This window comes from Bos mutus, chromosome 17 (assembly GCF_027580195.1).
Source record: "Bos mutus isolate GX-2022 chromosome 17, NWIPB_WYAK_1.1, whole genome shotgun sequence".
Taxonomy (NCBI): Eukaryota; Metazoa; Chordata; class Mammalia; order Artiodactyla; family Bovidae; genus Bos; species Bos mutus.
Window position 1 is genome coordinate 30,719,663 of NC_091633.1, and position 14,669 is coordinate 30,734,331.

General features: G+C 37.3%; 1 protein-coding gene across 2 annotated transcripts in view; it reads left to right on the forward strand.

The window, feature by feature from the left end:
• GRIA2 (glutamate ionotropic receptor AMPA type subunit 2) overlaps positions 1 to 14,669 on the forward strand; it is a 184,561-nt gene that overhangs the window by 79,590 nt on the left and 90,302 nt on the right. For both annotated transcript variants that reach the window (XM_070386423.1, XM_070386422.1), the window contains exon 3: positions 11,810 to 12,049. In XM_070386423.1, the coding sequence (XP_070242524.1) occupies positions 11,810 to 12,049 (240 nt within the window). The remainder of the gene's footprint in view (positions 1 to 11,809; positions 12,050 to 14,669) is intronic.

Consider the following 14,669-nt stretch of genomic DNA (forward strand, 5'->3'; position numbering starts at 1 on the left):
TCTACTTAGCAAGATTATCATTTAGAATTGAATGAAAGACAAAGAAGTTTTCAGACAAGCAAAAATTGAATTTGTCAATATTAAACCAAACCTATGGGGAAACAGTGGAAACAGTGTCAGACTTTATTTTTCTGGGCTCCAAAATCACTACAGATGGTGACTGCAGCCATGAAATTTAAAGACGCTTACTCCTTGGAAGGAAAGTTATGACCAACCTAGATAGCATATTCAAAAGCAGAGACATTACTTTGCCAACAAAGGTCCGTCTAGTCAAGGCTATGGTTTTTCCTGTGGTCATGTATGGATGTGAGAGTTGGACTGTGAAGAAGGCTGAGCGCCGAAGAATTGATGCTTTTGAACTGTGGTGTTGGAGAAGACTCCTGAGAGTCCCTTGGACTGCAAAGAGATCCAACCAGTCCATTCTGAAGGAGATCAGCCCTGGGATTTCTTGGGAAGGAATGATGTTAAAGCTGCAACTCCAGTACTTTGGCCACCTCATATGAAGAGTTGACTCATTGGAAAAGACTCTGATGCTGGGAGGGATTGGGGGCAGGAGGAGAAGGGTTGACAGAGGATGAGATGGCTGGATGGCATCACTGACTCAATGGACGTGTCTGAGTGAACTCTGGGAGCTGGTGATGGACAGGGAGGCCTGGTGTACTGGGATTCATGGGGTCGCAAAGAATCGGACACGACTGAGCGACTGATCTGATCTGATAAGAAGTGTGAAAGGGTCTTCTCTAAGTGGAAAAGAAAAGGCTGGAACAGGAAGTAAATATCTGTAAGAAAGGAAAAAACATCCCACTAGTAAAGGGAAATATATAAACAAAGTCTGAGGATCAACCACTTAAATAAGCTAATCTGAAAATTTAAAAACAAAGAATTGTAAAATCATATACACTTCTTATACACTTCATATACACTTATTATAATTGCAATAAGAAGTGACGGGATGAATGTGAAGGTGTTAAATATAACATAAAAAGACACAGTGTGTATGAAGGAAGTAAAAACTGTTCATCTTTTAGAATGTGTTTGAACTTTAAATGACCAGTAGTTTGAAACAAATAGATATAGTTATAGATCAACATCTGTGAACTCCATGGTAACCACAGATCCAAAACCTATTACTGAAACACAAAAACTAAATAGAAAGGAATGCAAGCACATCTCCAGACAGTCATTAAACCACAAGAGAGTAAAGTGAAAGGAGAAGAATAAAAAGAGAAAATGAGACAAAAACACAAAAGAAGTAACAAAATGGCAATAAGTACATAACCTTACAGTAATCACTTAAATGCCAATGAACTAAATACTTCAGTCAAAGGACATGGGCAGCTGACTAAGTAACAAAACAAGCTCATCTGTGTGCTGCTTACAGGAGTCTCATTTCGGAGCTAAAGACATACACAGACTGGAAGTGAGGAGATGGAAAAAGAAATTTATACAAATAGAAATGACAAGAAGGTAGGTTTAGCAATCCTCAGATCAGACAAAATATACTTTTTTAAAAGTCTATAACAAAAGCCAAAGAAGAACATCATAAAATGGTAAAGGGATCAATACAAGAAGAAGATATAGCACTAGATATAATAAATATGGACTTAATACAGGAAAACATAATATATAATGCAAATATTAACAGACATAAAGGGAGAAATTGAAAATAATGAAATAATCGTAGAGGATTTTAATGCCTCACTTGCTGCTGCTGCTAAGTCGCTTCAGTCATGTCACTTACATCCAGACAAAAAATAAATAAGGAAGTAGTCATCTTAAATGACACAGACCACTTGGACTTAATGAATATTTGTAGGACCTTCCATCCAAAAACAAGAAAAAACATTCCCTTCAAGTGCACAGGATATGCTCTCCAGGATAGATCACATGGTAGGCCACAAAACAAACATTCATGAGTTTAAGAAAATAGAAATTACATCAACATTTTTCCTGACCATAATGGTATGAAACTAGAAATCAATTACAGGAAGAAAAATGAGATAATTGATGCTTTCAAACTGTAGTTCTAGTGAAGACCCTTGGACAGCAAGGAGATCAAACCAATCAATCCTAAAGGAAATCAACCCTGAGTATTCATTGAAGGACTGTTACTGCAGCTGAAGCTTCAATACTTCAGCCACATGATGAGAAGAGTCAACTCACTGGAAAAGACCCTGATGCTAGGAAAGAATGAAGGCAAGAGAAGAAGGGGGCAACAGAGGATGAGATGGTTGGATGCCATCAGGGACTCAATGGACATGAGTTTGAGCAAAGTCTGGGAGATAGTGAAGGACAGGGAAGCCTGGCATGCTGCAGTCCATGGGATTGCAAAGAGTTGGACACAACTGAGTGACTGAACAACTGAAAATCTGTTGCTTATCTACATGCACTAGTAAATAACTATCAGAAAGAGAAAGCCTGAAGAGAATTCCATTTTGAATCAACTAAAAAAAGGTAGGGATAAACTTTACCAAGGAGGTGAAAAGACTTATACTCTGAAAAATAGAAAACATTGATGAATAAAATTGAAGATAATACAAAGAAGTGGAAAGATATCTCTTGCTCTTGGATTAGAAAATTAATCTTGTTAAATGGCCATTATACCCAAACAATCTACAGACTTAATGCAATTCTTAGCAAAATACCCAGGTCATGTTTTACAAAACTAGAAGTCCCACATTGCCAAAGCAATCTTGAGAAAAAAGAACAAAGCTGGAAGCATTACATTCCCTGACTTCAGATTATACTACAAATCTACAATAATCAAAACAGTACAGTACTGGCACAAAAAGAAAAAAGAAATATAGGCCAATGGAACAAGATAGAGAGCACATAGATAAATCCATGCACCTATGGTCACGACTGAGTGACTTCACTTTCACTTTTCACTTTTCTGCATTGGAAAAGGAAATGGCAACCCACTCCAGTGTTCCTGCCTGGAGAATCCCAGGGACGGGGGAGCCTGGTGGGCTTCCGTCTATGGGGTCACACAGAGTCGGACACAACTGAAGTGACTTAGCAGCAGCAGCAGCATGGTCACCTATCTATGACAAAGGAGGCAAGAATATACAATGGAGGAAAAGTCTCTTCAAGAAATGCTACTGGGAAAACTGGATAGGTACATATAAAAGAATGACATTAGAATATTCTTCAATACCATACAAAAATAAACTTAAAATAGATTAAAGGTGTAAATGTAAGACTCCTTGAAACCATAAAACTCCTTGAAGAAAATGTAGACAGAACATTGTTTAATGCATATTGTAGCAATATTTTATTCTGTTGGACTCCTAACACCATGGAAACAATAGGAATAATAAACAAATAAGAACTAATTAAACTTAAATGCTTAATTAAAAGATAACTTACAGAATGGCATAAATTATTTGCAAATACTATGACTGACTAGGAGTTAACATGCAAAATATTTAAACAACTCATACAACTCAATATCAGAAGACAACCTGATTTAAAAATGGGCAGAAGACATATAGAATAGGACATATAGATGGCCAATAGACACATAAAAATATGTGCAACATCACTAATTATCAGGAAAATGAAAATCAAACTGAAATAAGATATCACCTCACACCTGTCAGAATGAAGATCCCCCAAAAGTCTACAAATAACAAATGCTGAATAGATGTGGAGAAGAGGGAACCCTGTACAGTGTTGATGGGAATGTAATTTGTTGCAGCCACTATAAAGATCAATATATAGGTTCCCCAAAACACTAAAATAGCAATACTACATGATTCAGCAATTCCACTCCTGGATATATTCCAAAGAAAATGAAAACACTGATTTGAAAAGACATATGCACCTTAATGTTCATAGCAGCATTATTTAAAATAGCCAAGATATGGAAGTGACCTAAGTGTATGTGCATGCATGCTCAGTCATATTCAGTTCTTTGCAACCCCATGGACTGTAGCCTGCAAGGTTCCTCTGTCCATGGAATTTTCCAGATAAGACTACTGGAGTGGGTTGCCATTTCCTCCTCCATGGGATCTTCCCAACCCAGGGACAGAACCAGCATCTCCTGCATCTCCTGCATTGCAGGCAGATTCTTTATCACTGAGCCACCTGGGAAGCCAGTCTAAGTGTCTATCAACAGACAAATGGATAAATGTCACACACACACACACAGAGACACTAAAATATTACTTAGCCATAAAAAGAATGAAATATTTCCACGTGCAACAACGTAGATGGACCTGGAGGGTAATATGTTTTTAGTGAAATAAGTCAGCCAGAGAAAGAAAAATACTGTATGTTATCATATTTGGAATCTAAAAATTAAAACAAAGGAACATATATAAAGAACAGAAACACACAGATATGGAGAACAAACTAGTTACCTGTGGGGAGAGAGAAGGGTGGAAGTCAAGATAAGTGTAAGGGGTTAAGAGATATAAACTATTAAGTATAAAACAAGTAAGCAACAAGGATGTATTGTACAGGGAAATACAGTCATTATTTTAAAATAACTTTAAATGGCTACTAAGTAAAGTGATCTCATCTTGGTATTCTTTTTAGTATTCATGGCAATCTATAGATTCAGTGCAATCTCTATCAAAGCACCAATGGCAGTTTTCATAGAACTAGAACAGATTAATTTTTGTATGGAAAAAGAATAAATAATAATAAATAAATTCAGAGAGTCCAAGAAAACTACATATGAGAAAAAATTATTAGATTTAATGATTAAGAGATCTTAAGGAAGATTTCAATAGTAAAATTGGGGTCAATGTTTACAAGGACATCCTGCCAAAAACTGTGTGATAAAAGATGAGAGAGATTTTCTTTGGTTTCCAGATTTTGAGGTCAGGCTTGTTTGGTGATGCAGCTTTCACACGGACTTGTGCAGACTTCACACAAGCTGCAAAGCACGGTTCCTGCTTATGAAGCAGACTACAGATTTCATACCAGTCAATGACAATTTATAAATGTAAAACATGTTGAGCAAAAACCATCAGGCTCTTTTATTCTCCCTTTCTACTAAATAATCATGCAAGGTTCTCCAGGCTGTATGGAATATAACACATTAGCAGTACCAATGAGCAGAATGACCTAAGAGAAAAAGATATGAGTTGGATGCTCCATCAGCATTGTTATTGACTTTTATCATCTGGGCTTGTAATAAAAAGCAGAGTAATCAGCAAGTTACTTATACGCAGGAGATTATAATTTCTGCTGTTTGACCTAAAGTATCTTTAAAAAGGATTTGCCTTTGCTGAGTTTCTCAAAGTTGATATTAAATATTTAATTAAAGGCATACTCAGAGCATCTTTACCTAATATTTTACATTCAGCTTGGAATTGTAAGGCATAAATAAAATTCTAATGCTATGTAGCATAAGAATTCAAAAGTTTATAATAGTGTTTATATACAGAGGGTAGTTGTGTGGGTCATGAATCTCGATGTGAAACTGGGAGCTTTCTCTTCCTCTCCCTCCAGAGGTGGCACGGGAGAAGGTGACTATATGGGGTGCAGTATTGTCTAACTTATTTTAATGCCCCTGAAGCAACAGGGGTGGACCTGGAGATCATCATATTAAGTAAATAAGTCAGACAGAGAAGGAGAAATATCGTATGACATTTCTTATATGCGTAATTGGAAAATAAATTATACAAATGAACTTATTTACAAAACATAGAGACTCACAGACTTAAAGAACTGTGAGTTGTTATTGTTGCCAGGGAAGGATAAGGGGAAAGGACAGTTAGGGAGTTTGGAATGGACATGTACACACTGCTATATATAAAATAAAGAACTAGCAAGGACTTACAGTATAGCACATGGAACTCTGCTCAATGTTATGTGGCAATCTGGATGGGAGGGGAGTTTAGAGGAAATGGATGCATGTATATACATGACTGAGTCCCTTTGCTGTTCTCCTGAAACTATCACAACACTAATCAGCTATTGTTGTTCGGTCGCTCAGTCATGTCGGGCTCTTTGTGACTCCATGAACTGCAGTATCCCAGACTCCTCTGTCCTTCACCATCTCCCGGAGCTTGCTCAAACTCATGCCCATGGAGTCAGTGATGTCATCTAACCATCTTGTCCCCTTTTGTCCCCTTCTCCTCCTCCCTTCTTTTTTTCCAAGCATCAGTGTCTATTTCAATGAGTTGCCTCTCTGCATCAGGTGGCCAAAGTATTGGAGCTTCAGCTTCAGCATCAGTCCTTCCAGTGAATATTCAGGATTGATTTCCTTTAGGATTGACTGGTTTGATCTCCTTGAAGTCCAAGGGACTCTCAAGAGTCTTCTCCAACACCACAGTTCAAAAGCATCAATTCTTTGGTGCTCAGCTTTCTTTATGGTCCAACTCTTGCATCCATACATAACTACTAGAAAAACCATAGCTTTGACTACATGTAAAATTTTAAAAAATTAAAAAAAATAGAAATGTGTCTTTGAAACTGTTTCCAGAGCTACGATACATTACTTAAATATTGTCTTGATAGTAAGTCTTCCTTCTTTCAGAATAGATATGTTAGGGAAATGACTGAATTTTGGAAGATTGCTAGGAAATAAGGTAGAGATGAAAATGAGTAATTTTGTTTCTAATCAAGGAGGAGTCCTTTCAAAGTAGAGCACTCATATTCTGGGGTACTATGTTGGTGGGCTCTTGTATCAGTGTAGTATTGGGGAGAAGATCAGTATCATTAATAGCATGCAAACACTCTGATACTTTGGGAGTGGAGTGTTAGGAACATAGCACTCAGTGTTTCTTGTTGAGATGGTCTTGCAAATTGGGTAAATTAAACTCTTTAGCTCAAGCCAACATTCTGACTGAGTCCTGGGTATAAATTGCAATGTCATCTTATCATGCTTGGGGACAGGAACAATGACAGACATGAGGTCAAGGGAGAAGAGCTGTGTTAACTAAATGGGGCTCATTGTGTGTGTGGTAAAGGGACACCAGGAGAGGAAAAACCTAAAAAATAGAGGGTATGGGCAAGTGGACAACTGAATATGTGTTATGAAGAGATGGAGGACAAGAGGGGAGGTTAAGAGGTGGCTGAATAGTCAGGGGGTGGCCATGGTTCTGCAATTATGGCCACTGGGAAATCAGCTGAACTGCCTGGAAAATCAGCTAAACTGCCTGCACTTTTTGCAAGTATCTCCTGAGTTAGTGAATTGTCATTTCTGATGAAGTCTTGTGCAGCTTTGCATATTGTTGGACCAGTGCCAGGTGTTTCCAGATGGTCATGATAACCAGGAGGTCCCTTGACAACTTACTCCAGAGTCTAAAACAAATGGAAAATGAAAGGTAATGGCTCCTTATTCAGACTGTGTATTCAAACACTGGCCTCTTTTACCGAGTGATTCACTGAGAATGGATGAGGAAGCCTCATTAGTAAATCATGTTGCCTGATATTCCTATAGTATTTAGGTGATATGCCAGTACTTTGCAGGAAATGAAATAAAATAGATCCAGAGAGAATTTTAGAGCAACTTCTCATTTTTATGTCTTGTGGAATCAACAATTTCTGAACAAGCTTGAGATTTAAGATATACATGTCAGTACACATACATATATGTATAAAATAAATCATGGCAGAATTTGCCTAGATGGGTTTTAATAGTGAAAGGGCTTTTTCATGGATGTGAGCAATGAGCAGAGTCAGACAGATTAAAGGTGGTTTTCCAGTTCTGTACTCAGACCAGGACAGAACTATAAGTGTGAATATGTCAGGAATCTCATCTTTGCTTTATATTAAAGTTTTAAAATAAATGTAAATAAATACACACTGTTATTTTCTGAGATATATTAGTCTGTTGTGCAGAAAATCGGTAGTAAAGATGGCAATTCATACATTACACAGACCTAGACACATTACACAATGACATATTATACCTAAAATCCCAGAAAATGTGAAATGAGTTGAAGACTAATAAATATTTAAAGGAAAATAGGAATATTTGATGAATAAAGGCCACTCAAAGAAATAACTAATTAATCTGGCTTTCCTTTCACTTCATATCACACAGTAGTCATTAGAAATTATTGCCTATCATGTATTGATTGCCTGCAATTAGCTATTATAATCTTTGGCAACTTTCTTATTATTAAACAATTATCTTTACTTATGAAAATAAATAATACTTTTATTTATGAAATAAATCTACTTTTTCTATGGATCTTTTTTTTTGTGACTAAATTAAAGTGAAATATGATAGTATTGGCTTTATCCTTTAAATGAAGTTTAATCAATGTAAAAGGAAGTTTGGATAGCTGACTTTCATATTTTGGATTGAAATAAACTTTGAAATTAAAAAACATCAGTTATTCATCCATTCAAAGCATGTAGTTGACCTAAATTTGTTGTCTTAAGTGCTGGAGTCTATGGTTTGTATTGTGTGTTGCAGGGGTTAGTCTTGGACAAAGGAACCCTACTTCTCAGAAAGATAGGATTAAATTTGTGTTTCAAAAATTATTCTGGTTAAATTGTGGAGAATTGAATGAAAGGGGCATAACTGGATGAAGGAAGAACACTGGGTAGGTATTCCACTAATCTGAGTGAGAAACACAGTATTATCCATTAATAAAGAGTGTGGACTCTGAATCCCAACTGTTTGGGTTTCAATACAGCATCTCTCATTTACTAGATGTCTGACTGGTTAAGTCACTTCGTCTTCCTACATTTTAATTTTCCTATCAGCAATTTGGAAATAATAATAGTTCCCATTTTGAGGGTTATCACGAGAAATAGGTAAGTTAATGTACCATACCAGGCCACAGGGCAAGCACCAGGTACATAACATATGCTGTTAGTGAACTGGATGGAGTAGAGAAAGACATCAGGGGACAACCTTGGAGTACATTTAGGTATTCGAATGACCATGACTTAGTGATGGTCTGACTGCAGGGGAGGGTTTGGGAGAAGGTTCTTCACTGAAATACAAGTAACAGTAGAGAACAAGGTATTGTGGGAGTGACGGGGACTTCCCAATAAAATATTGTATTTTTCCTTCTAAGAATGATTCTAAACCAAAGCATTTTGATAATATTTTGTCTCATGTGAAGTAGACACATGCATATATTAAATTCATGCGAAAGGTTAAAAAAGGTTAGGAGCTCTGAGCTTCATTCAGCTGCTACTTGACTCAGTCTCTGAGGGCGAGAGATGTCCTTTTTGGGTGACATGTGTCTATGCGTGATGCCAGGCCTGCTTCTATCTTCTCTCAAAGAGGTTTTGGTCAGCATGGGACTTTTCATAAGCACACCAATTGTGTAGTATAAAAGCATTATTAGCACAATAAAGCCTTTTAAAAGAATCAGCTAATATAAGGAATGAACTCTCATGAATATATATAAATCCCAGATAATGGCAGTTAGTTCTTCTTACAATTAATGATTTTTACTTGTACTCTTGTTTTTTATAAAGCTATCCTAAAGTATGTTTACATTTACATAGGCTGTTAACTAATAATGTACATGTTTATTTTTTTCTTCCAGTTCTGAAAGTGTTAGTTGCTCAGTCATGTCCAACTCTTTGAAATCCCATGGACTGTAGGCCACTAGGCTTCTGTCCATGAAATTTTCGAAGCCAGGATACTGAAGTTTGTAGACGTCCCCTTTTCCAGGGGATCTTCCTGACTCACAGGTCAAGTCTGGGTCTCCTGCTTTGCAGGCAGGTTCTTTACCATCTGAGCCACCAAGGAAGCCTTGTTTTATGGAGATGTAATTGACATACAGCACTGTATGAGTTTAAGACAGACAGCATAATGATTTGACTTACGTATATCATGAAATGATGACCACAGTAAGTTTGGTGAACATTCATAATATCACATAGATACAAAATAAAAGAAAAATGTAAAAATTTTGAGATGAGAGCTATTAAGGTTTACTCTCTTAACAACTTTCATATATAACATTCTGCAGTGTTAATTACATTTACTATGTCTTATATTACATCCTTGGGCTTTCCTCGTGGCTCAGATGGTGAAGAATGTACCTGCCAGTGCACATGGAACAGGTTCGATCCCTAGCCAGAAATATTCCCTGGCAAAGGGAATGACTAACCACTCAGTGTTCTTGCCTGGAAAATACCATGGACAGAGAAACCTGGTGGGCTACAGTCCATGGGGTCACAAAGAGTCAGGCATGACTGAGCGACAAACACTTTCACTTCACTTCACTTCATATTACATCCCTAATACTTCTTTATCTTATAACAGTAATTTCATACATTTGACTCCTTTCATCCAATTGTCCCTTTCCCCACTCCTCAGCTCTGGCGACCACAAATAGAATATTTTTTTATGAGTTTGTTTGTGTTTCATGTATAATTGACCTACAGTGCTATGTTACTGCCTGGTGCACAACATAATTCCTTATTTCTGTATATTACAAAATAATCACCATGATAAGTCCATCTGTCACCATACAAAGTACTATTGACTATATTCCTCACAATGTACATTTCATCCCTATGACTCATTTATCTTGCAACTGGAATTCATACCACTTGATTCCCTTCACATATTTCACTCATCCATACCCCTTATCCCCACCCCACTGGTGATCATCTCTTTATTCTCTGTATCTGTTTCTGTTTTGTTATATTTACATAATTGTTTTGTCTTTTAGATTCCACATATAAATGAAGTCATACAGTATTTGCTTATTTCACTTAGCACAATATGCTTTAGGTCTATCCATGATTTTCTTTTTTTTTTTTTATAGCTGAGTAATATTTCCTTATATATATATACACACCACATCTTCTTTACCTACTTATATGTTGATGGTCACTTATGTTGCTTCCATGTCTTGGCTATTATGAATAACACTGCTGTGAACATTATAGGGGTGCATTACTTTAGAAAAGTACCCAGAAGTAGAATTGCTTGATGGTAGTTCTACTTTTAATTTTTTGAGGAATCACTGTAATGTTTTACATAGTTGCTGTACAAATTTACCTTCTACTAACACTGTGCAAGGATTTGCCTTTCTCCATATATTGCCAACACTTGTTATTTGTTGTGTTTTGATGATGCCCACTTTAATGGGTGTGAGGTGATGTCTCATTGTGGGGTTTGATTTACATTTCCCTAATACTCTTGCCTGGAAAATCCCATGGACGGAGGAGCCTGGTGGGCTACAGTCCATGGGGTCGCTAAGAGTCGGACACGACTGAGTGACTTCACTTTCACCTTTCACTTTCATTCATTGGAGAAGGAAATGGCAACCCACTCCAGTGTTCTTGCCTGGAGAATCCCAAGGACAGGGGAGCCTGGTGGGCTGCTGTCTATGGGGTCACATAGAGTCAGACACGACTGAAGTGACTTAGCAGCAGCAGCGGCAGCAATATTAATGATGTTGAACATCTTTTCATGTGTCTGTTGGCCATCTGTATGTATTCTTGGGAAAAATATCTACTCAGGTCCTCTGCCACTTTTTAATTGGGTTGTTTTCATTTTTTGTTGAGCTATATGAGTTATTTGTATATGCTGGATATTAACCCCCAATCAGATATATGATTTGCAAATTATCCTCTCCCATTCAGTAGGCTGCCTTTTTAGATTTGTTAATAGTTTCTTTCACTGTGCAAAAACTTTTAAGTTTGATATAGTCCCATAACCAGAATTATTTTTTAATGCTTTATAAATCTTTGTATTTCTCAAATAGAGTAAGTCTTCATAAATTTGATGAATTATCAGCTCTCTCTCTGTTTTAATTTGTTGATTCTTTTGTATATTATATAAAATGACATTAGCTTCAAGCAAATGCATGTGATTGTATGCCAATTTCAATGACTTATCTTTCTATTTCCCCTGTTCTTCTAGTCTGCTCCCAGTTTTCAAGAGGAGTCTATGCTATTTTTGGATTTTATGACAAGAAGTCAGTAAACACCATCACATCATTTTGTGGCACGCTCCATGTGTCCTTCATCACTCCCAGCTTCCCAACAGATGGCACCCATCCATTTGTCATTCAGATGCGACCGGACCTCAAAGGAGCCCTCCTCAGCTTGATTGAGTACTACCAGTGGGACAAGTTTGCCTACCTCTACGACAGTGACAGAGGTAAGCGACAATGCCTCTCTCTTTTTGTAATGGGTCAAGTTCAATGCCCACACATCATATCCATACTTACAAATGATATCGAGCTGTGTGAGTATATTCCAGGGTGCGTGCATGCTTAGTCACTTCAGTAGTGTCTGACTCTTTGTTGCCCTATGGGCCATAGCCTGCCAGTTTCCTCTGTCCATGTGGGATTCTACAGGCAAGAATACTGGAGTGGGTTGCCACACCCTCCTCCAGGGGATCTTCCCAATCCAGGGATCGAACTTCTGTCTTCTCCATTGCAGGCAGATTGTTTACTGCTGAGCCACTGGGGAAGCCATAGTCCAAGGGTAACTTGTCTTAACTATGCTCTGAAAATGAAATGCAATTTGAACTAGGAAGCATATTTAGAATAAAATAAACAAAAACGTTGTGGATGTACAATTTATAGAGATAGATTGTGTTCACATAATGCCTGTAAGAACAGCCCTTTCTGATATCAGCAGCTCAGACCTTAAGAGGACTATATTTCCAGTCCAAGGTGAGTGAAGTGACTCCTTGGAAACTAGTGTAAGTAAGATCTGAGTAAATATGCAAATAAGAACATCTAAAAAATATATAAGTATTACATATTGCCCCATGAAAAAGTTTGAACAGGCAAGGATGGTTGTTATTAACCTTGCTTTGTAATGAGATTCCTAAATCTTAGAGACATTGAAAGACTTTTTCATGATTCATTCATGTGTGGTTCAGCTGAACTCAAGTCTTTTGATACCACAGCTTTGTCACAAGTCTCTGTGGTTACTTATGAGGAGATGGTTTGGATTAGCATGCCAATTAGAGTCTAGGCTCATTATGCTAGTTTTTATTTTTGGGGTGAGAGTACTTGCTTTGTGTTTCCCACATCATTTATCCTGAAGTTTGGTATTAGCAGACCTGATTAACCTTACATGTCATAGAATTCTAGGTATTGCTAACCATTCCTGGGTCTGTGATTCAGCTTCAATGGGCCTGTGTACTTCCTAAAATAGTATGAACGCTTTGTGTACGTGGTCATAGGTGATTTTTCTCAAAAGAGTATCCACCACCAAACTCGGAAGTATTGAGGACCACCATTGCCAAAATACCAGCCTGTTCAGGGAGCAGCGTGCTTTAAGGGTTCCGGGGAAAACCAGAAGCTTATTCCTACCAGGAGAAGGCACCTTGCTTTCCTGCAATGACAGTGGAGCCGGGAGCCAGGCAGCAGCCCTTCTCCAGGATCAGTTTGCAGACGTTGACTGCAGCAACCAGAGCCTAGTGTCAGGTTCTCTGTCCTGGTCTCCAGTCCTGAGAGTAAGAACACTCTGTGGGAAAGTCAGTCATCACTATACAAACTGAGCAAGTTTCTTCCTGCTTTGAGAAGGGAGAGCTTTGCTCTACCCATGGGGAATGAAAAACTGAAACACAGAACTGTTTAGAGTAAATACAGATTCCAGTGTGCTGGGTTGCTCTGAAGTATCCTTCTTTTCATGGGATAAAGGGCTTAGCATCTTGCCCTCTGCTGACTCTTTCACTCTTGACCCCTCTTCTAGGATTTCTACCATCTAAATGACTTTTATTTCTAGCCACTCTTCTGTGTCCTTGTCAAGTCTCCAGGCCCATGTGCTCATCCTTCATCCTTCCATTTCTGTACTTGTTTCTCTTCAATCCATTTTCTATAAAGGAGCCAGAAACTTTGAATGCTTTTATTAATTTCTTTAAATTTAGTCATTGCTTTATATTGGGGTACAGTTGATTTACAATATTGTGTTAGTTTCAGGTATACAGCAAAGTTCAGTTATATGTATACAAATATCCACTCTTTCAGACTTTTTTCCCACATAGAATGTTACAAGATATTGAATCGAGGTCCCTGTGCTACATAGTAGGTCCTTGTTGTTTATCTATTCTATATGTACTAGTGTGTGGATATTAATCCCAAGCATCTAATTTATATCTCAGTCTGTTTACCCTTTGGTAATCATAAGTTTGTTTTCTATGTCTGTGAGTCTGGTTCTGCTTTGTAAACAAGTTCATTTGTGTCATTTTTTTTAGATTCCACATATAAGTGATATCATATGATATTTGTCTGACTTATTTCACTTAATATGACAATCTCTAGGTCCATCCATGTTGCTGCAAATGGCATTATTTAATTTAATTATATATTTATTTAATTTTTTAATTATATATATATTTATTTAATTAATTTATTTATTTATATATATTTATTTAATTTAATTTAATTTAATTTAATTAATTTAATATAATTATTTAATTATATACATTTATTTAATTATATTTATCCATATTTATCCATTTTTCTATAGATGGACATTTAGGTAGTTTTCATATCATGGCTATCGTAAATAGTGCTGCAATGAACATCAGGGTCCATCTTTTTGAATTATGGTTTTCCCTGAATATTTGCCCAGGAGTGGCTTCTCAGCTGGCTCAGTGGTAAAGAACCTACCTGCCAATGCAGGAGACACAAGAAACGTGGGTTCAATCTCTGGGTTTGGGAAGATCCCCTGGAGTAGGAAATGGCAACACACTTCAGTATTGTTGCCTGGAAAATTCCACAAGGATCCTGGTGGGTTACTGTCCGTGGGGTTGCAAATAG